The sequence below is a fragment of the Salvia hispanica genome, chromosome 1, assembly GCF_023119035.1.
Source record: "Salvia hispanica cultivar TCC Black 2014 chromosome 1, UniMelb_Shisp_WGS_1.0, whole genome shotgun sequence".
Lineage (NCBI taxonomy): Eukaryota > Viridiplantae > Streptophyta > Magnoliopsida > Lamiales > Lamiaceae > Salvia > Salvia hispanica.
Genome location: NC_062965.1, coordinates 51,830,954 through 51,852,799, shown reverse-complemented (window position 1 = coordinate 51,852,799; position 21,846 = coordinate 51,830,954). Strand labels below are relative to the sequence as shown.

Sequence of the window (21,846 nt, the reverse complement as noted above, 5' to 3'; positions counted from 1 at the left end):
AGGTACTTTTCCCAAGCTATGAATACTTACCTCAGTATTTGAAAATGTTTTTCCTCTATTTGGGAGCTTTTCCCCCATATCATAATCTTTTACTAAACTCCGGTCTCATATCTTGTATAAGTGCTGAGGGGTTTCTTCCACCATCTGCAAATCCATTTTTGGAACAATTTGAGTTGGAAAATTTTGTCTCAATGCCGGGTGGTGCTTGCCAAAACTTTCAATCTTCTTATATGGAATCATGAGTCTCTATCTTGGTTTACAAATAGAGATTTTCGTGTGCATTCTTGTTGGCAGCATTTGTGTAGGAAGGAAGCTAGTAAAATCAAGTTTTTGCATGTCTTACAAAGTCGTGATGAAGATATGAAAGACCAACGCCGGTTGTGTGTTCATTCCAACACTTTATTTGCCATCGAACAAGTGTATGAGTCAATAAAAAGTGATTGTCCATCCACTGTCCGTTCTCTCCTCTATTATGGTCCTTTACACCCTTATCCAGTACCAACATATGCCACGGATTTCAAGCTGCTCAGGGTACTAAATGCTCTTAAGGTCCGATTTTACCATATCCCACCTGAAATTCTAAAACTAGTATGTCTAAAGTATCTTTCTCTAACTTGCAACAAAGATCTCCCTGTTTCCATATCCAACCTTTTACAGCTTCAATTCTTGATTATCCATCCATATGTGCACATTATAAAGCGTGGAGCCCTACCATATATGCCAATGGAAATATGGGATTTGCAAAACCTACAAGAAATTGACGTCAAGGGAAGGGACCTGCCGACCCCCAATTCTAACTCTAATGCTATTTTGGACAAAGTATCTCGTATTTCAGGCGTGGGTACAAAGAGTTGCACTAGAGAAATTCTTAAAAGAATTCCGAATTTAAGCTCTCTATCCATTTTGAGGATGAGGAAGCCTTATGATGAAGACGATGATAGCAACTCACTAATTGGCTTGGCTAATATCTCAGAGGAACTCCAAAATTTGTTGACTCTTTCATTATTTGTACAACAACCTGATATGAAGTGGGAGACTATGGTTCCTCTTTCAATGTTCCCATCAAGTCTTAGATCATTGACGCTGTGTGGTTTAGGGTATCCTTGGCAGTACATGAACGATATTGGTTCGATGCTACCAAATCTTGTAAACCTCTATTTACAACAATATGCCTTTCGAGGGCCAAAGTGGGATATTGATAGACCCTTGATCTATCGGACTAGAGCACCAACGATTTGTAGTCAAAAGAAGAACAAGATAAACCCTAGTTGAGGTGCTAGTGGGCGGCGTTCACGCCAAGAACGGGAATGAGAAAAACGTTTAGTTTAGTTCTCAATGGTTTTGACTCTCTATTGGACTCCATTATTTATAGAGTCCGGACCCTACTTGATTCGACTTACGGTTCGGGAAAGAATCAAGAAGAAAACCCGAAAAGATTTGATAATATCTAATCCTAATCAAAACGTGAATATCTCAAAAATAAGGAAACATAATCATAACAAAATAAAAGAGTGATCAACTAAATCAAACGCAATTATAATTGCGGTCACGAGCGGGCCTCGATGTCTTCCTCTTCGGCCCTTCTTCCCTTGGGCCCACGTCCTTGGCTGCTCCCGCTTCAGGTCGACTCGTAGGTGCAGTTGTCTCGGCATTATCTTCGGGCCAATTGATTGCCGTCTCTGCCGTAGTTGTTGGAGCATGTACGTTGGAGTCCCTATCAGATATAGAATCGAGTTGTTTTTTGAAGCTTGTGAACCTTGTAATTGAAGATACCGATTTGGTGGAATGGAGAGCTCAACATGGAAGCCTCCCAAGGCTTAAGCTCCTGAGCATGCGATATTGCTACAAATTAAAACATCTCGATTGGATGTGTGATTCCTCAATGGTCACACCTACAATTGAATTAGTAGACTGCAATCCCTTAGTTTCCGCATCTGCCGCAAAATTACCAGAATCTCTCTTTGCGTTTAGTTGGCATTGTTCTTATGTGTGAAAGTCGCAGCTCGGTTAACAGGTTAGCCTTCTAACCTTTATTTGCACAAACCACGTCAATTCATTACTTTTTATTATCTAAAATGTCTTTGCTTGTAACTTAAACTCGATTTGTTTTTTTTGTAATTATGGTGCCATATCTAATATTCATTTATTGTTTTTCAGGCAAATGAGAGAACAAAATGGGTCAGATGTCGCATTATCCCATCTGTTCCAGTGTGTTATCATGTTGTTTCCTGAATTCAAGTATAGTAATTTGTTGGATTTTGTTGAGAACTATGGAACCAGATTGTTGAACTATGTTTGTCACCAATTGCCAGTTAAATTTCTGTTAAAACATTATGCATGATTTTCACTTTGTTTTGATACTATATTGATGGCGTCTGGAGTGGTGGAAAACGCTATAACTCTGCTACAAGGATGCCAAAACCCTTCTTGGAACAGGGTATGCAAACAGGGGAAGAGGCGGAGACAATGCGAGGTTTGTCTCCAAGATGCTCTCGTGTGGTGTTCGTATGGATTGAGCTTGAAGAAAAGTGTTGAATAGGGTATATGTTATACATATCTCTCTTCAATACCTGTCTCCCTTTGTTATTGGATTTGAAATTTCATATTTTATACTATCATTACAGTTGAGTTACTGAGTTGTTTTTAATCTTAGGATATTAACTTGTTGAAATTTGTTGATGATTATGTAGCCTAAATATTGAATTGTGCATGATTTTCAGTTTGTTTTCTATAATATGTTGAATCAATGGATGTGTTTCTTTAGTTTGAAAATTTCATATTCTTGGAATATAATACTTACTCCCTCCGTCCCATTTAAAATGCAACATTTGATAATCGGCACGGGATTTTATATAGTGTTGTTTTGTGAGTTAATGAAGAGAGAGTAAAGTAAGAGAGATGAAAAAGTAGAGATAAAGTTGTTTCCATTTAAGGAAACGTTTCATTTTTAATGGGACAACCAAAAAAGGAAAACGTTGCATTTTTAATGGGACAGAGGGAGTATTAATTAAAGAGAATCCTTTAGTCGAAAATCATGAATACGGGGATATGCTTGCATATCATGTTGTTGATTATTTGGATATTATTTTCCAAAAGTCTTGTCAAAATTGCTAGGTGTTTGAGTACTATTGCAGTTGAGTCTGATGTAAATGTTCGCATGCACAAAACACATCAGTCGAATTCTTTTTCTTAACTAAAAATGCATGTGTTATTGCACTGTTTACATGTATGTGTGTTCTAGGTTGTTGGCAGCTCCTTTCTTACTAGTTAGTCTATGAATGAAAATTTGTCATATACATGCTCCCCTACACGTGGATCATAGCATCTTATAGTAAGATATGTTTATTGACTAAAAAACAAAACTTTTTTCCTGAAAAAACCATAACTTATGGCCTGCATTATTCAACAATATCCTCAAAATGTTTACTAGCCATTCATGGAGACAAAGAGCTCGTGACATTTATACCATCAATAATTTTCTTAATATGTAGCCTGCTAAGCTTTACACTAATTTCTAAGTTTAAACGTTTATCAATACACGTGATTAGCAATACAAAATCCCACCACCACCTAAAGGCCGTTGCCAACTCCTCTCCTCCGCTTTCGCCACCACCACTCTCACTCTACCCAGTGATGGCTGCTTATGGTGCTGCCGTTTCTCTTAAGAGTACCATTCAGAGTCTTCTAGAATCGTCTCGCATCTCGTTTGTTCCTCCCTCTCCACAGATCTTACAATCTGCCTATGATGCTATGTGTCACTTGCAGAAAGTCCTGCTCAGATTGGAGGAGACCGGGTACAGCAAGATCAGGACAAAGGTGAATGCTTTGGATGACCAAATCAAAGAGGTCATATGGGAGTTTGAAGATTTACTCGAGTCCCATTATGCCGATCAGATTCTTCCACATCTCAAAAGCTCGTCAGGAGGTGAGAGAGACCTCTTGTCTTTCTCTGTTGATCTACTGAGTCTGCGACAGAGTGTTGATTGCTTCATCCAGAGGATCACGGTAATGGAGGCGAGGTTCGATATTGAACTACTCTATATGCCTGAAGAAGAAGGCCAACCTCTTTCCTCAAGAATTGATCTTGGTGGAATCAACTCAAATTTGGTTGGATTGTCTGATGAATTTGAACGATTGAGGGATTTTCTTCTTCAAGAAGGAGGAGGTGAAGATGAAGATGAAGATGAAGGGAATTGTTTATTAGTTACTGGGATGGCGGGATGGCAGGGGTTGGAAAGACAACTCTTGTTAAGAGAGTATTTGACGATCCATTGATTCAGAGATATTTCGACCTTCGAGCATGGGTCAAAGTGGGCAGAAAATGTGAATCCAATGAAACATTAAGATGCATTCTAGCTCAAATGGATCCCACCACTCGCCACCAAATGCTTACCTAAGGAGAGGACAATGATGACTTTGGGAAATTAGTTAGAGTCTTGGAAGAGAGATTAAAGGAAAAGAAATGTCTCATTGTGTTGGATGATATATGGCAAAGGGATACACGTTTAATGGGTACCTTGCAAGAAAAGAATGTCCAATTTTTGCTTACAAGCAGGCGAAGGATTCAAGATTCTCCAACTCATGTATTACGCTTGTTGAATACAAAAGAAAGTAAGAAATTACTTGGTGATAAGGTGTTCGGTGAAAAAGGTTTCCCACCTTACCTTACTCGTTCCTTGTATAAGTGCTGAGGGGTTTTTTGCACGAATTGGTATACAAGCTATGGAAGGGTTTAAGGATGTAGATCATAATGTGGAAGACATAATGGGTTTAGAACAGATAGCCGATGGAGACCAGTATATGGAAATGTTAATGTTTGTGACCGGTTACATATGTTTGCTCGCTCAAAGCTATAATCTTATTCTATTCGATAATGATATGTCATCATGGTTTTCGAATAAAGATTGTCGTGTGCATTCTTGCTGGCAGCACTTGTGTAGGAAAGAAGCTAGTAAAATCAAGTTTTTACATGTTTTACAAAGTTGGGATGAAGATATAAAAGACCAGCGACGGTTGTGTGTCCATTTCAACACTTTATTTGCCATAAAAGAAGTGTATGATTCAATAAAAAGTGATTGTCCATCCAATGTCCGTTCTCTCCTCTGTTATGGTCCTGTCCACCCTTATCCCGTGCCAATACCTGCCATGAATTTGAAGTTGCTTAGGGTGTTAGATGCTCTTACGGTCAGATTTTATCAGATCCCACTTGAAATTATAAAACTGGTTTGTCTAAAGTATCTTTCCCTAAATTGCAACATTGAGCTCCCTGCTTCTATATCCAACCTTTTACACCTTCAGTTCTTGATTATCCATCAATATGTGCGCATTATAAAGTGCGGAGTTCTTTCATGTATGCCAATGGAAATATGGGACATGCAAAACCTACAATATCTTAATGTCCAGGGAAGAGACATGCCAACTCCGAATTCTAATTCTAATGCTATTTTGGACAAAGTCTATTTTCTTGCAGGCGTGGGTACAAAGAGTTGCACTAGAGAAATACTTAAAAGAATTCCGAATTTAAGGTCTCTATACATTTCTATTGTGAGGAAGCCTTATGATGAAGACAATGATAGCAACCCATTGAGTGAATTGGCTAATATCTCAGAGGAACTCCAGAATTTGATGTGTCTTTCATATGCTGTACAACAACCTGATATGAAGTGGGAGGCTATGGTTCCTCTTTCAATGTTCCCATCAAGTCTAAGAGTATTGACGTTGGGTGGTTTAGGGTGTCCTTGGCATTACATGAACTACATTGGTTCGATGCTACCAAATCTTATTGCCCTTAGCTTAGAACATTACGCTTTTCGAGGCCCAGTGTGGGATATAGAATTGAGATGTTTTTTGAAGCTTGAGACACTTATAATTGAAGACACTGATTTGGTGGAATTGAGAGCTCAAGATGGAAGCCTCCCTTGGCTTAAGCATCTAAGCCTGCGATACTGCTACAAATTGAAACATCTCGATTGGTTGTGTGGTAACTCAGAGGAAACACCTGTAATTGAATTAGTAGATTGCAATCCCTTAGTAGATTGCAATCCCTTAGTTTACGCATCTGCCGAGAAATTCTCAGAATTTTACTATGTAGTTCGTAGCTACCATTCTTATATGTGATGAGAAGTCGCAGCCGGACTCTCAACTTGTTAACAGGTTAGCTTTCTCACTTTTTTTTTTTTTTTTTAATTTGCACAAACCACGTCAATTCATTACTCAAGTGTATTATCATGTTGTTTCCTGAATTCAAGGTTAGTAATTTGATGAGAATTATGTAAACGTAATGTTGAACTATGTTTGTAACCAAAACTATTCAGTTAAATTTCTGTTAAAACATCACATGCTTTTTTCCCTAGTTCAATATTCTCCGCAGTATGCATGATTTTCACTTTGTTTTGATTGTATATTGAATTAGTTGATGCTTTTTTGTTATACTATTAGATGAAAATTTTGAAATTGTATCTTGTTTAGCTAGTAGTATTAATTTGTGTAACAGTTAATTCGGGAACTTGTAATAGTAAGTAGGACCGTTATTTTTGTTATCGCATTTTGTCGTTGTTGGAACTCCGTGTTTGTGGCTGCGTTTCTGGTGCGATGAAGGTTTACGGTGAAGGATATTGTATCATGGAACTCTGTTCTTGCTGCAAATGCTAGAAACGGGGAGCTTGATTAGGCGTTCACTGTTTTTAGTCGAATGCCTAATCCTGTGCAGCGAGCTTATAGATGGAATCACTATATATCTCTACTTTCAAGGATGCTAATTGCCAAACCCGAACTCGTCTTCTTGGAACACGGTCATAACAGGGTATGCAAATAGGGGAAGAGGCAAGGTTTTTCTCCAAGATGCACTCGTGTAGTGTTCGTATGGATGAGTTCACGTTTTTTAGTGTTTTTAGCAGCATTGCTGGACTGTCTTCCCTCGAGCAGCTTGCCGATGAAGCATATGAAGCAGCTGATCATGACGTTCCAGGAGAGTACATAGAATCTGTTAAGCCTTCGAATGCTTGGACTCAGATGCGGGACGAGTAATTGGTCGATTCCATGTGGGATGCAGTATGTGAACAATTTTTTTCATTGTTTATGTGCAATTTTTTTAGTGTGCTTATTCTAACCTCATTTGTATGAACTACTTATGCAGTATGCGAATCATAACGTATGAGGAAGGCAAACCAGGTTTCGGAATATCCAATGTCCATCTATCTAAGAGCGATGCGTAGCTTTAGAAGATCAGTGTTTTTGTGAATCTTATCGTATGAACAAAGATATGAATTGTGATTGTTAACCTTGGTGATATGAAGCAAGCTAAGGAGGAGAAGATTCAAGCCAACTGGAAAGATGTGCTTCTAGGACCACCTCCAATGAAGTTGGATAAGAGAAAAGAGATGCAGCACGTGGCATGTGGTCCTGCTATTCTTGCATCGTGTTGAATTGCTATTGATTGATAATTGTAGTTTGTTGGAGTACTCTGCTTTTAGATTCCTTTTGATAGGTTATATATATAGCCATAGAGTTATCTGTAACTCATTCTGAATTTTATCATTAATCAAAAATATCCACTTTGAGCTATCATCTTCTTTTCCTTTACTTCGTGGCTTCTGCTCATAACCTATTATGGTATCAGAGCCTAGGTTGATCCTAGGTTCTGACCTTTCTTTTTCTTCTTTTTCATTTCTACAATATAGTTATATTCAATGGCTGAAAGCGATGGCTCCAATGTTGAGGAAATCTCTCACTTCTCATCATCAATACCGGTTCTGTCCCTAACGCATCTGATAGCTGTCAAGCTTACGGAGAGCAATTATTTGATCTGGAAACAACAGATCATGTCCACAATTCGGGCATTTGATCTCGAACCCTTTCTCTTCGAGGAACAGGTTGTGCCACCTCGACTGATAGCTACTGAAGGAACTTCCCAGCTGAAGATGAATCCAGAATATTTGCCATGGAAAAGGCAAGATCATTTACTAGCCTCATGGCTGCAATCTTCACTCACAGAGAGTATTTTGGGGCTTGTGGTTGGCCTCACTAACAGCAAGCAGATCTGGAAGGCCTTGGAAACCAGCTTTGCAAGTCAATCCAAAGCCAAAATGATGCAGTACAAAATGCAGCTGCAATCAGTGAAGAAGGATACTCTGCCTATGATAGAGTATCTAGGAAAAATTAAAAAATATTGTGACCTTCGGTTGCAAAGTTTCAGAAGATGATCAGATTCTCCAGCTCTCAATGGACTTGGTGTGAGAGTATGATCCTGCGATCGTGGCTGTTACAGCTAGAGCTGATGGCTGGACTATGCAAGAGGTAACTTCTTTACTTATTAGCTTTGAATCTAGGTTAGGGGTTTCTAAGCCCACTAAGTTGAACATGGAGGGATCTGTGCCCTCTTTGCATTTGGCTCAAACAACTGGTTATAATAGAGAAGGGGGAATACAGTAGAATCATCGAGGAAACCAAAATTTCCCCAATAGAAATGATGGCAGAGGTAGAGGAAATGGTTATAGGGGTGGCAGATCTGGTGGTAGAGGAAGATCTGGAAATAGGCTCAGCAAGGATCCCATCAGCAGCAAGGATCTTATCAGCCAATGTCCTCTGCCAATGTTGCTCAGACCAGGGGATCTTCTAGTTTTGGGACTCCATCTAAATATGCTTCTGATATCTCTGATACGGTCAATGCTTGGAAAGTGTATAGCCGAGGGGGCAGGGGAGTTGTTTGGCCAAGAGAGAAAAATAAGGAGGAAGGTGCAACAGAGGAGTAAATCGTGCAGTTCAGCAGTTCCTATTCTTATGCAGATTCAAATTAGTCTTCTGTTTTAGTAGTTCCTATTTTATTGCAATTCAAAATTATAGTGCCGTTTAGGAGTCTATAAATACTTGTAATCTGGGGGAAAATGGGACATCTCTTGGGTGATCAAGTATTGGGACGACAATTGTCGTAGGCCTCCGTAGTGAGGATTGTTACTTCCATTTCTGCAAATTCCAGCAATAAAAGAGTGCTTATTCCTCTGCTATTCTTGTGTTAGTGTGTGTGAGTGAGAGTTGTATTTAAGAGAGTACAGCTCGTGCTCCTCCCATCCCATTTAGCCTTTCACTCTTAACAATTGGTGTGGTGAACGATGGTGAATTCCAGGACGGATACTGACTTGACTTATTTTAACACAAGTGATACTAGCAAGTGTACGGGGCTAGTGTAGAAATTAGCAAGCAAGAGTATCGTATCCCACAGAGACTAATTTGTATCAACTTAACTACCACGAACAAACGTTGACAACTATCTAGAGAATCGGGAAAAGTTTGATTTTGTTCTAACACTACGAAAAGCATAAAATGAACAAGTAAATAAATAAAAAGCAAGTAAACACTGAGTGAAAAGATATATGGAGAAAATTGTAGAATTCAAAGATCCGATGCACAATTCCAAGCTCTTATCCAATCAAATTGCCTTACCTTTTGGTGTCTCTAGAGTTACTAAGTCGACCACAATTATAGATTAAACCCCCTCCCGAGGTGAGAAACTTGTAGATTAGGTGCTAGGATTGAAGTCCCCTTCTAATCCTAAAACCCCTAACTCCCAAAAGCTCGATTAGGTCAAAGACATCACTCAAAACCTCAACTCTCCCGAGTTTTATTGCATTAAGGTGTGAATTATTCTTATTTCCAGATTAATTATTTCATCTCCCGATTAATCTAATTAATCATATACAATCAAGTGGTGATCAAGCAATTGAAAGGAATAAACCCAAGAATAATCAAATAACTACAAGAGCAAGGTAAGAACAAAATCAATTGGATAAAAGCTATGAAATTAATGCATCTTCACCAAGAATTCTACAAGAAGTGTTTAGCTACTCATGTTCTTCACAAAAAACCATGTTTGAAACAAAGAATTCAATGAAAGACATAAGAGATAGATACTAAGAACTCCGGTGGAATGAATCTATGGAATGAAGTCTTCGATCTTCCGATCTGGAGCCTTCAATCTTCAATTCTCTCTCAAAGTGTTCTTGGGGGTGTGTGTGAGTGTTGGAGGCGGTAGGTGTAGAATGGATGTGAACCCTAGGCGTTTTCCCTTTAATCTTCCATCAAAAATCGCGTTTTTGCCAAAAGAATACGCCAAAATAGCGTACCCGGCCGGGTGGAATTATAAAGAGCAAAATTCACCCGGCCGGGTGGTCATTTTCGACCCCTTTCTGCCATTTTTACAGTACCCGGCCGGGTGAATTTACAGCGTAATAATTCACCCGGCCGGGTGTAAGTTTCTGGATAGCGCAGTGTTCTTTTAACGGCCATAAATTCTTCTGCCGAACTCCGATTGAGGCGTGCAAGATACCCACGCGAAGCTCTTTCGAAGACGAAGAGATTGATATGCATTATGGGATGATTGGACTTCAAAATCTCCAGTAAATATTGTCTCAAAATAAGGCTGCTGCACATCCACATATTTTGTACCTTTTTCTACACATTCTTAACAAAATGGTCAACATACCAATATAATAAAGAAGTATATATAAACATATCCAATAATAGACAAAATATGATCAAATTCATACATAACCACCCTCTAAAACCATGTAAAATCCAAGTATATCAGTACGCGATTGGACGGTTTGGAAAAGGCTACTGAAGAACTCAATGCGCAGTTCCAACGAACGGATGAGCAGGTGACGGCGCTGAGCTCAAAGCTCGACGCTGTGGTGGCAGAAATTCGGGCAGGATTCACTGCTATCAAATCTGGTACGGGCTCCGACGAGACCGACACTCCGGAGAGGTCGGGGTCAAACTCAACACCCCCAGGCAGCTAGACGACGTCGCCCATGCCAACTTTTGATGGCACTAAGGCCCTCGCATGGCTAGCTAGGGCCGAGCAGTACTTTCTGATCTCGGAAACCCCTTCCGAGAACCGGGTGGGTGTCGCCATGGTGGCCCTGGCAGGCCCAGCCCTACCTTGGTACCAGCTATTGCGGCAACGGGTCCCCAATCTCACTTGGACCCGATTCGCGCGGGAGTTAATGAAACGTTTCGGAGGGAATGGAGCTTTGGATGAGTATGAAGCCTTTGCAGCCGTACGCCACACTGGAACTCTTGCTGAATATGTGGCGGCATTCGAAGCACGCCTCGCGCAGGTTCCAGATATATCTTGCCATCAATATTTGGGTTTCTTTATGGCGGCTCTCCGACCCGAGGTGCGTCTCCAAATGAAAGCTTCCAAGATCACCTCTTACAAAGATGCCGTCGAATTAGCACTGGACATCGACATGTTAGCTTCCAACCACCCCTCGCGATCAGAACCTACCATCCCTTCCAACCCGACGCCTGCATACACAGGACACCCAGGCCGCTCCTCTTCAAAGGGGTACTCCCAACCCCCCTCCCAGTTCTCCTCCACCGGCTCTTCTCGACCAGTGTCAAAATGTTTCAGGAATGTGTCACCAGAGGAGTATCGGCGGCATATCGCAGCAGGTACATGTGTCAAGTGCGGCCTTAAGTTCGGGCCGACTCATAGATGCCCCCCGAAAACCCTCAATGTCCTTATTTGCGAGGACGACGAAGAGGATTCGGATGAACCTCCGCATGAGGAGTCCGCTGTGTTGGAAGATGATATCAAGCCGCAGCTCTCTGTGTTGTCTTTAAATGGGCTGGATACGTCCCATACAATGAAGCTATTTGGAGAAATTGATTCACACCAGGTCAAGGTGATGGTGGATAGCGGCGCAAACTACTGCTATCAGAGCAGTGCGCCCAGCGACTTCGACTCCCTATTACAGGCACAACGCCCTACTCGGTGGTGCTGGGTGATGGATCCACTCGCCGGGCGGCAGGAATATGCCGGAGCATTCCTCTTACATTGGAGCAGGAGAAATTTGTAGTATCGTGTTATGTCTTCCCTCTCCGGAACATCGACATAATCTTGGGGGTCTCGTGGCTTGCTTCCCTCGGCAACGTCAAGGCTAATTGGCAACATTCATCCATGGAATTTTCAGGCAACGGCCGTCCCGTATCACTCAAGGGCGACCCGACTCTAATGCGCAAAGCTTGTTCCACTCAAGAGCTCCGCTGCCTCGAGGAAGGGGATTGCTGCTGGATCCTCCATTCGGTGGAAAAAGAGACGGTTTCGGAGCCGTTTGGGATCAGTCCAGCTCTGTCGCAGGCAGCCCCAGTCAGACCTGCTGCAGCTGATCAATGAGTTTCCTTCGATCACAGAAACCACCGCGGGGTTGCCCCCCCGCCGCCGTACCGATCACGGCATCCCTCTTGTACCAGGTACTGACCCTGTCTCCGTTCGCCCATATCGCTATAATCATTTGCAGAAGGATGAAATGGAGAAGCTGGTCCGTTCTCTAGCCCGGTCCTCCTTGTTCACAAGAAAGATGGTTCTTGGAGGTTTTGCGTGGACTACCGGGAATTAAACAAACGGACGGTACCCGATAAATACCCCATTCCGGTGATACAAGAATTACTTGATGAATTACATGGGGCCAAGTGGTTTAGCAAGATTGACCTCAAGGCCGGATATCACCAAATCCGTGTAGCAGCCGCTGATGTGCCAAAGACCGCATTTCGCACCCATTCCGGTCATTATGAATTCCTAGTCATGCCTTTCGGTCTCACCAACGCTCCGGCAACTTTCCAAAGCCTTATGAACAACATTTTCAGACCAGCACTGCGCAAGTTTGTCTTAGTATTTTTCGACGACATCCTTGTCTACAGCACGTCTTGGGCCGACCATCTGCGCTGCCTCCGATGAGTTTTTGAGGCCCTACATTCTCACTCCCTCGTCGTCAACTCAAAGAAGTGCCTCCTTGGTCGGGACAACGTTGAATATTTGGGGCACATCGTGTCTTTCGAAGGCGTTAAAATGGACCCAGCCAAGATATCTGCGGTACTCCGCTGGCCGACCCCGACTTCATTAAAGAGCGTTCGCGGGTTCCTGGGATTGACGGGATATTACCGCCGTTTCATCCGCGGCTACGGCAAGATTGCAGCTCCCCTCACGGAACTTTTGAAGAAACCGCTCTCACCTCCTCCCAAACGAGCGTGGGTCTGGCCAACCGCAGCGGCTTCTGCTTTCGAGGCACTCAAGACGGCATTGACCTCGGCCCCCCTTCTCAAAATGTCGGATTTCTCAAAAGAATTTGTGATTGAGTGTGACGCCTCGGGCCGAGGACTAGGAGCGGTATTAATGCAAGACCGTCAACCGATCGCCTATTTCAGCAAGAACCTATCAGCTCGCTGGTTGGCAAAATCGGCCTATGAAAAAGAGCTCATGGCGCTCGTCCTCGCAATCCATCACTGGCGCCCGTACTTGCTAGGCCGCCGTTTTGTGGTCCACACGGATCAGCGTAGTCTGCGGCAGCTCTTGGCTCATCCACTGGCTACCCCGGCACAACAAAACTGGGCCTCGAAATTGTTGGGCTATGATTTTACAATCGTCTACAAGGAGGGCAGGTTGAATAAAGCGGCCGACGCCCTTTCACGGCGAGATGAGGAGACGTTAGAATTCTCGGCGATCTCCCTCCCATCTTGGCCGGAGTGGTCGACCATTCAGACAGATTTACCTTCGAACCCGGCGCTGCTGAAAATCAGATCTGCTACAATGAGCAGCCACATATGCTTCCCTCGCAGCTGATTGCCTAGCGTTCAATGTTGCCCTCTCTAATAGAAATTGGACTTCTAGCTTTTTCTTTGTACTATACAGATTATTTGCCGGCTCAGTCTCGCTGCTAGTAGTCATACTCTCTGTAGCTGGAGCTTGAATCCCCTGCAGGATGTAGCGCCAATCTCGACCACCCATGATTGAAGTGGCAGCACCACTCTCCTCAGCCTGGTCAGGTCTCACTCCACGACCCGTCAACTCTGGAATAGTCAATCCCATTGCCATTATTGCTGCTTCAGCAGTAGCAAACTTAAGATGAACAGATCCTGGAAACGAAACGAATGACCGTTGCTCAGAGTTTTCAACCTATATTGCACAATGGGTGAGTCTGCATCACCTTCTCTTGCATCAACCTTGGCAAAGATCGGAGCAATATTCGAGCGTTGCGAACAAACTATCTTTTGCGCATCCCTTTGTTGTCTTACAATAGTACCATACTTCAAAATCCGATGCTCCTCCGCAATGAGAGATATCGTCGCACCATGCCTACACCTAGGTATAGAAGACGCAAAAATGCTTCCAAAGTAAGACAAATTATCAGAATTCCTTGGGTACGAGATAAACTTGAGGAAACTTCGTACACCCTTAGAGACCCCCGGCAAGCACCTCGTAGCTTGCTCTGTTTTATCCACAACCGAAAGAGAAGCATCCACACTGACTTGGATGATTTTCTTCCCGTCAAAAGCTCCTGGGTCAAATATGCGATCCCCTTCAACCAGCAGTTCAAATTGTCGTTTACCCTGGCCAGCTATTCCATGATCCTTTCCATGCTCGTCCTTGTGAAACAACTTGTTAGAGTGTGCAGCCCCTTCGGATTCCCGAATATAAACCTTCAAATTAGTCGGACTATCCCTGACAATATCTAGCCGAAGCAACAGCAGAATCAACCATGGGTGAATCTGTGTCCACCAGTCATTGCATACTAATCCACTCTCCAATATTTTCATGACCGTGCACAATCCCTCGATACTTATCTGTTCATCTGCCTTGAATCCAAAAAGGTCTCGGGCAGTTGTATCGACTTCAGTCCTGGAGAGCCCAAAATGCAACATCTCCACTCGCAAATTTCTGCGACAGCTTAGGGTAACTGCATATGCCTGAAGTTGCATCGCATACCAAGTCAATGGAGAAGAACCCGCACCTGCAATGAATAAGCTGGAAAGAGTGGTGGAATCTGCAATATAATCCCCTTGCATTTCTTCCCAGACATCATAAAACAGACCCAATGGTGCACCATATTCATCTTTGCCCTCTATGGCAAATGCACTGTTGTAATAGACACTATAGTCGGCCCTAGAATTATCTGGGATGGTTTCAGCACGCACAACAACATTGTACTCCTTGTGCATCCGTTGAACACCAAGAAATGGAAAGATTTCCATAAGAGGAACATAACCTCCTCGATCAAATTCATGAGCGCATTTGTCTGCACCAAACAAGAGAGAGCTATTGCCGCATTCACCATCTCCTTGTAATGTACGAGCCATAGTGAGCTCTGAAACATCATTCAAAGCATACACAATCTCTACGAGAAATACATGTTCATCGCTGGAACCGAGCCTGAGAAAGGGAGAAACTGACCTGTTCATATACACTTTTAGATGGCGTGGATGAAGGGTCAGATCCTCCGAGATAGGAACCTTTACTTCCCCAAAATCGGCGACCCTATCCTCCTCGGCCACATCGAAGCTCGAACCTTCGAGCTGCTGCTGCTCGATATGTGGAATGAGCTCCCTTGCGACACTTGCGACATCTTTGGCAATAACAACAATATCCTCATTATTGGGAACAAGTAGTTGCGCTTCAACTTCTACTTCCTCATTTAATTTTGGTTGACCAATCGCCAAAGCCGCAAGCTGTTGGTCCCCGGCAGTAGAGATATCAACGCCATTAACTGAAACGACATCTACAGAGGATGTCTGCTGCAGGGCATAGTCTTCATATGAATCAGGGTCAAATCGCTGCTTGACTGCCCGAAGAAAATCATCCCAACTCTCCCCGGCATGATTATATTTCCAGGATGTCATCCAATCTGACGCAGGTTGATCGAACAAGTATTTAGTAAGGTATAGCCGATCAGATAGTGGCGTGTAGCCGTGGTTGTAGTACATCTGTATATTACGAATCCACTCGAGGACATTCTCTCCGTCGAAACGAGGGGGATCAAAATGAGGGCGAGTGAAGGCTATGGGCACCACGCCTGTCGGTGGCTGTATGAGCGACGGAGGTAATTCCCACCCGCATGTATCCGAGTGACAAGCAGGTGGATCGAGCGGTTCGATCATTGATTCGGTGCTCGCGCCAAAGCTCATGTCATCTTTATGTAAAATTGGATCAAATCGATGTTTGACCGCTATCAGAAAATCTTCCCAGCTTTTTCCCGTGTTGTTGTCCTTCCAATATGTCGCCCAATCATATGCCGGTGGGTCAAATAACAACATGACAAGATAGAGGCGATCAGATTCCGGAGTATAACTATGATTGAAGTATCTCTGGATCTTGATATCCAATTAGAAGCATCTTCACCTGTGAAACGTGGCGGCTCCATGCGGATACGAGGAATTGACCTCGGGGTGGTGGTCGCTGGGGTGACAGTCCGCGACGGTGGTGGTTTCCACACATGGTCCGCTGCATGCATCTCCGTAACCGGGTCCGGCGGTTCTTCATGTTTGCCCGCTGTCATGTGTCTGTCAAAAGCCAAGGTTTTTGGCTTCTGAATCATTGAATCAGAATCAATGAACTTTGGTGGGGGTGAGAGGGTTTGGAAAGCATCATTACAGCGGATTGAGGGAGAAGAGTATTCAATGGAAGCACCAATTGATAGGATTCAATTCCCTATCGGAGAGATTAGAGCACCTGTTTGTGATGAAAACGTGATAAAAACAAGGAATAAACCTAGCAGCAACTAGGTCAAGCTTTTGGTTTCGAGAATTGAATTTTATTTCATACTTCTCGATATTTTGGCCTCTAATGGATCCTAGTATAGGCTATAGCAAGATCCGAACGAAGGTGAATGCTTTGGATGAACGAATCAAAGAGGTCATATGGGAATTCGAAGATTTACTAGAATCCCATTACGCTGATCAGATTCTTCCACAGCTTGAAAGCGAGAGAGATCGCTTGCCTTTCTTAGTAGATATGCAGAGTCTGCGGCAGAGTGTTGATTGCTTCATCAAGAGGGTGAAGGCAATGGAGGTGGAGTACGATAATGAACCGTTGAATATGCGTGAAGAAGAAGGTGAACCTCTTTCCTCAAGAATTGATTTTGGTGGAATCAACTCACACATGGTTGGATTGTCCGATCAATTTGAACAACTGAGGGATTATCTTCTTGCAAAAGGTGAAGGTGAAGGTCACAAAACTGATGGTAAAGGTAAAGAGGATGATGATGATGGTGATGAATATGAAGCTGAAAAGAATAGTGTATCAGTTATTGGGATGGCAGGGGTTGGAAAGACCACTCTAGCAAAGAAAGTATTTGATGATCCATCCATTCAGAGACATTTCAAGCTTCGAGCATGGGTCAGAGTAGGCAGAAAATGTGAATCCACTGAAACATTGTGGTGCATTCTAGCTCAAGTGGATCCCAGCACTCACCACCAAATGCTTACCCAAAGAGACAACGACGGGAAATTACATGGACTCTTGAAAGAGAGAGTCAAGGATAAGAAATGTCTCATTGTGCTAGATGATGTATGGGAATGGGACACACGATTAATGGATAGCTTGCGAAAAAAGAATGTCCAAATTTTGCTTACAAGCAGGCTGAGAATTGAAGATTCTCCAATTATTCATGTAGTTCGCTTGTTGAATAACGAAGAAAGTGAGGAATTACTTAGTAAGCAAGTGTTCGGTGAAAAAGGTTTTCCAGCTTATCTTGAGGAATTTGGAAAGAAGATTGCTGAAAAATGTGAAGGTCTTCCACTTATGATAGTGACAGTTGCAGAGCTCCTATCAAAAGCCAACAAGGGTACCGGAGAAGAGCTTAATACGAGTGCCCTAAACTACTGGACTGAGGTGGCCGAAAAACAATATAATTCAATCTTTTTGGATGCATATAATCAAATATCAAAGGTATTTTTCCCAAGCTATGACTAATTACCTCAAATTTTCAAAATGACATTTCTCTATTTGGGAGCTTTCCCCCCATATACAGATATTGATCCATACTATCAATTGTGGTGTGCAAGTGTTGAGGGGTTTTTGGATTACATTGGAAAACAAAATTTGGATGAGGTTATGGATGGAGTGAATACTATGGATTACTTTCTGTCCAATTTCATGAGGGTGCTTGCTGATAGTTATCATCTTCTTCTATACGACTATAATCCACTATCTTGGTTTTCAAAAAAAAAATGTCGTGTGCATTCTTGCTGGCAGCACTTGTGTAAGAAAGAAGCTAGTAAAATCAAGTTTTTGCATGTTTTACAAAGTGGCGAAGAAGTTATAAAAGGTCAACGTCGGTTGTGTACCCATTCCAACACTTTATTTGCCATCAAGGAAGTGTATGATTCAATAAAAAGTGATTGTTCATCCACTCTACGTTCTCTCCTTTTCTATGGTCCTCTCCACCCTTATCCATTGCCAATACATACAATAGATTTCAAGTTGCTCAGGGTACTAAATGCTCTTAGTGTCCGATTTTATCATATTCCACCTGAAATTCTAAAACTAGTTTGCCTAAAGTATCTTGCTATAACTTGCAACAAAGAGCTTCCTGTCTCCATATCCAAACTTTTACACCTTCAACTCTTGATATTCTATCCATATGTGCACATTATAAAACGTGGAGCTCTGCCATATATGCCAATGGAAATATGGGACATGCAAAACCTACAATTTCTTCAAGTCGCAGCAAGAGACTTACCAACCCCAAATTCTGATTCTAATGCTATGTTGGAAAAAGTCTGTTGTATTATAGGCGTGGGTACAAAGAGTTGCACTGTAGAAATTCTTAAAAGAATCCCGAACTTAATGTTTCTATCCATTGTTAGTGTTAGGAAGCCTTATGATGAAGATGATGATAGCAACTCATTAAGTGGCTTGGCTAATATCTCAGAGGAACTCCAGAATTTGATATCTCTTACATACGAAGTAGTTTACTCAGATATGAAGTGGAAGAGTATGGTGCCACTTTCAATGTTCCCATCAAGTCTTCTAGTATTGAGTTTGAGTGGTTTAGGGTATCCTTGGAAGTACATGAACGAGATTGGTTCGATGCTACCAAATCTTAGCCACCTCATACTAAAAGATTATGCATTTCGAGGGCCGAAGTGGGTATAGAATCGAGTTATTTTTTGAAGCTTGAGAACCTTGTAATCGAAGACACTGATTTGGTGGAATTGAGAGCTCAAAATGGAAGCCTCCCTTGGCTTAAGCTCCTGAGCATGCGATATTGCTACAAATTAAAACATCTCGATTGGTTGTGTGGTAACTCAGAGGAAACACCTGTAATTGAATTAGTAGACTGCAATCCCTTAGTTTATGCATCTGCCGAGGAAAAATTATCAGAATATCACTTTGAAATTCGTAGCCACCGTTCTTATTTGTGATGAGAAATCGCAGGTTAGCCTTCTTACTCTTTTTTAATTTGTATAAACCATGTCAATTCATTACTCTTTTATCTAAAATGCTTATGCTTGTATTTCAGGCAAATGAGAGAAGATAATGGGTCAGATGTCACATTATCCCATCATTTCAAGTGTATTATCATGTTGTTTCCTGAATTCAAGGTTAGTAATTTGTTGGATTTTGTTGAGAATTATGTAACCTTAATGTTGAACTATGTTTGTACCAAAACTATTCAGTTAAATTTCTGTTAAAACATTACATGCTTTTTTCCCTAGTTCAATATTCTCTGTGCATTATGCATGTTTTTCACTTTGTTTTGATTGTATATTGAATTAGTTCATGCCTTTTTGTATTTGTTGAAAATTTTGAAACTGTAATAGCATAGGATTTACTTGTTCTTGATTAGCAATTAATTTGTGTAATAGTTAATTAGGGAACTTGTAATAGTAAGTTGTGCTATTTTATTTTTTTTTGTTGTTGTCTGCTGTTGGAGCTGTGCATACCCAACGGCTTGATTGATATGCACGGGAAATACGATGTATTTCCGGTGGGATGATGGTTTCCGGAGAAATGGCTGAGAAGGATATTATATCACGGGACTCTGTTCTTGCTGCGAATGCTAGAAACGGGGTGCTTGATTAGTCGTTCACTGTTTCTAGTCGAATGCCTAATCCCGTCACTATTTCTATATCTCTGCTTTCAAGGATGCCAAGCCCGAACTCATCTTCTTGGAACGCGATCATAACAAGGTATACAAGCAGGGGAAGAGGCAGAAATGGCTCAAGGTTTTTTCTCCAAGATACACTCGTGTGGTGTTCGTATGGATGAGTTCACGTTTTCGAGTGTTCTTAGCAGCAGCGTTGCTAGATTTTCTTCTCTCGCATTGGGTAGTTTAACGCATTGCTGCACGTTGAAGTGTTGTTTTGATGAGCATGTCATGGTGGAGAAGGCGGATAGATCGTTTGAGTCGCTCCTGGAGATGAATTTAGTCAATTGGAACGCGTTGATTTAGTCCTTCAAGTGTACGCGCACAATGGTGGCATGGTGGGGCTCGTTTAGACGTCGTGAGAGGCTGCTTTCACGCGATGAGGATTGCTTGTAGGGTTGATCGGACACCGGAGCATTGATAGGGCAAGAAGGGGAATGAATATAAAAAATTCATAAAAAATACATTAAAAAATATGTAACTGGCTAGCCGAAATTGAGCCTAAAATGGCGTGCAGAAGAAGTTGGGTTGGTTAAATTTCTGGCCGTCAACTAAATATCTTAATTTTTTCCTTAAACCTTAATAATACAAAGTCGATTTATTGCAATTGACTTGACAAGAAAAAATGGTGTATTACTCCAGTTCTTACGATTGTTAGGTTTCATTTACAATTATAAACAATGGACTGTGATCAAATGAAAACTCTAAATATTTTACAAACTCAAAACTATGAGATGTACCATTGAAAAATGTCAACAGATAAAAAAACATCAACACGGTAGTCAATGATTGATGTTGTGTTCATATTGTGTTGATAATGTGTTGACATTAAAATCTTAAAATTTTACTTGTGTTAAAATTGTATTAAAGCTGTGTTGAGGAATTTTAAATTTATACAATATATAAATTTGTATTTTATCACTACACTAGAAACAATCGTGTCATCCATATGCCACCAAACAATATAGCGTGGGCCTATGATTAGGATTTGTTTTTTTATTTTAATATAGTAGTACAAAATTTACTCCATTGGTCAAATATATACGCAAACTAACGTTTTTCTAACCACCTATTAACTTAATATATTTTTCTAAATTTTTTGAGTCAATATTATAACTTAATTAATTTTAAAATAAATAAATAAAGAAATATAAAAAAATTTAATTAAGATCTGAAATTGTTAAATAAAAACCCAACCAAACTAAATGTAAAAGTGTAAAAACATCTTAAATCAAAATGCATTAATATAAGAATCTGATAAAACAAAAGATTATATAAAATAACCTCAAATGAAACAAAATACATTAATACAAGGACCTATAAATGTATTTTTGGGTACGGTATTATTCCTTCCGTCTCACTTTAGGAGTCCCATTTGAGTTCGGCACGGATTTTAAGAAATTTAAAAGAAAGTTGGTGAAAAAAGATAGTCGAATGTGGCTCATACTTTTTTATATTAGTTTTATAATAAATTGTGAGTGGAAAAATGTTAGTGGAATGTGGGGCCTAATACTATTTATAGAATATTTCAACGGGGACTCCTAAAGTGAGACACCCAAAGTGGGACGGAGGGAGCAGTATTTGTATTCAATATATCTCTTTTTTCAATCCTTCCACATTGAAATTGAGTGGCGTATCTCATTTTTCAAAACATTGTCTACCTACCATAATCACTTTCAAAACAAGCGCACTGTATGGCTGACTTTGTCGACAATTGATTTACATCTCTGATCTCTTGGGTGATGGCTGCTTATGGAGCTGCCGTTTCTCTCAAGAACACCATTCAGAGTTGAGAGGACGGGATTTTTGCACACGTGTCGTAGGCGCGTGTCCCTTCCTATTCAACAAGATTTATAAGTTCCCACTTTCCAAAATACTATTAATTAGTATATGGTAAGTTAGGGTGTCGAACCCACGAGGAACG

The 21,846-nt window shown here is 41.4% G+C and overlaps 2 protein-coding genes across 2 annotated transcripts; both read left to right on the top strand.

Moving 5' to 3' along the window:
* Window positions 1–4,722: 4,722 nt before the first annotated feature.
* LOC125200496 (putative late blight resistance protein homolog R1B-8) lies at window positions 4,723–6,670 on the top strand. Its single transcript, XM_048098133.1, has 3 exons — window positions 4,723–6,000; window positions 6,092–6,153; window positions 6,598–6,670. The coding sequence occupies exons 1-3, from the start codon at window positions 4,723–4,725 to the stop codon at window positions 6,668–6,670; spliced, it is 1,413 nt and encodes a 470-aa protein (XP_047954090.1).
* Window positions 6,671–16,615: 9,945 nt separating this feature from the next.
* LOC125200494 (putative disease resistance RPP13-like protein 2) lies at window positions 16,616–18,928 on the top strand. The gene is made up of 2 exons (XM_048098132.1): window positions 16,616–17,615; window positions 18,567–18,928. The coding sequence occupies exons 1-2, from the start codon at window positions 16,616–16,618 to the stop codon at window positions 18,926–18,928; spliced, it is 1,362 nt and encodes a 453-aa protein (XP_047954089.1).
* The last annotated feature ends 2,918 nt before the right edge of the window (window positions 18,929–21,846 follow it).

What these genes read in the sequence shown, in the direction of transcription:
- LOC125200494 (XM_048098132.1), top strand. Translation starts at nt 16,616, where the DNA reads ATGGATCCTAGTATAGGCTATAGCAAGATCCGAACGAAGGTGAATGCT. An exon ending in CCTATCAAAAGCCAACAAGG is followed by an intron (nt 17,616 to 18,566) that starts GTACCGGAGAAG and finishes GTTGTATTATAG; the next exon opens with GCGTGGGTACAAAGAGTTGC.
- LOC125200496 (XM_048098133.1), top strand. Translation starts at nt 4,723, where the DNA reads ATGGAAGGGTTTAAGGATGTAGATCATAATGTGGAAGACATAATGGGT. An exon ending in GTAACTCAGAGGAAACACCT is followed by an intron (nt 6,001 to 6,091) that starts GTAATTGAATTA and finishes TTTACTATGTAG; the next exon opens with TTCGTAGCTACCATTCTTAT. An exon ending in GACTCTCAACTTGTTAACAG is followed by an intron (nt 6,154 to 6,597) that starts GTTAGCTTTCTC and finishes GGTGCGATGAAG; the next exon opens with GTTTACGGTGAAGGATATTG.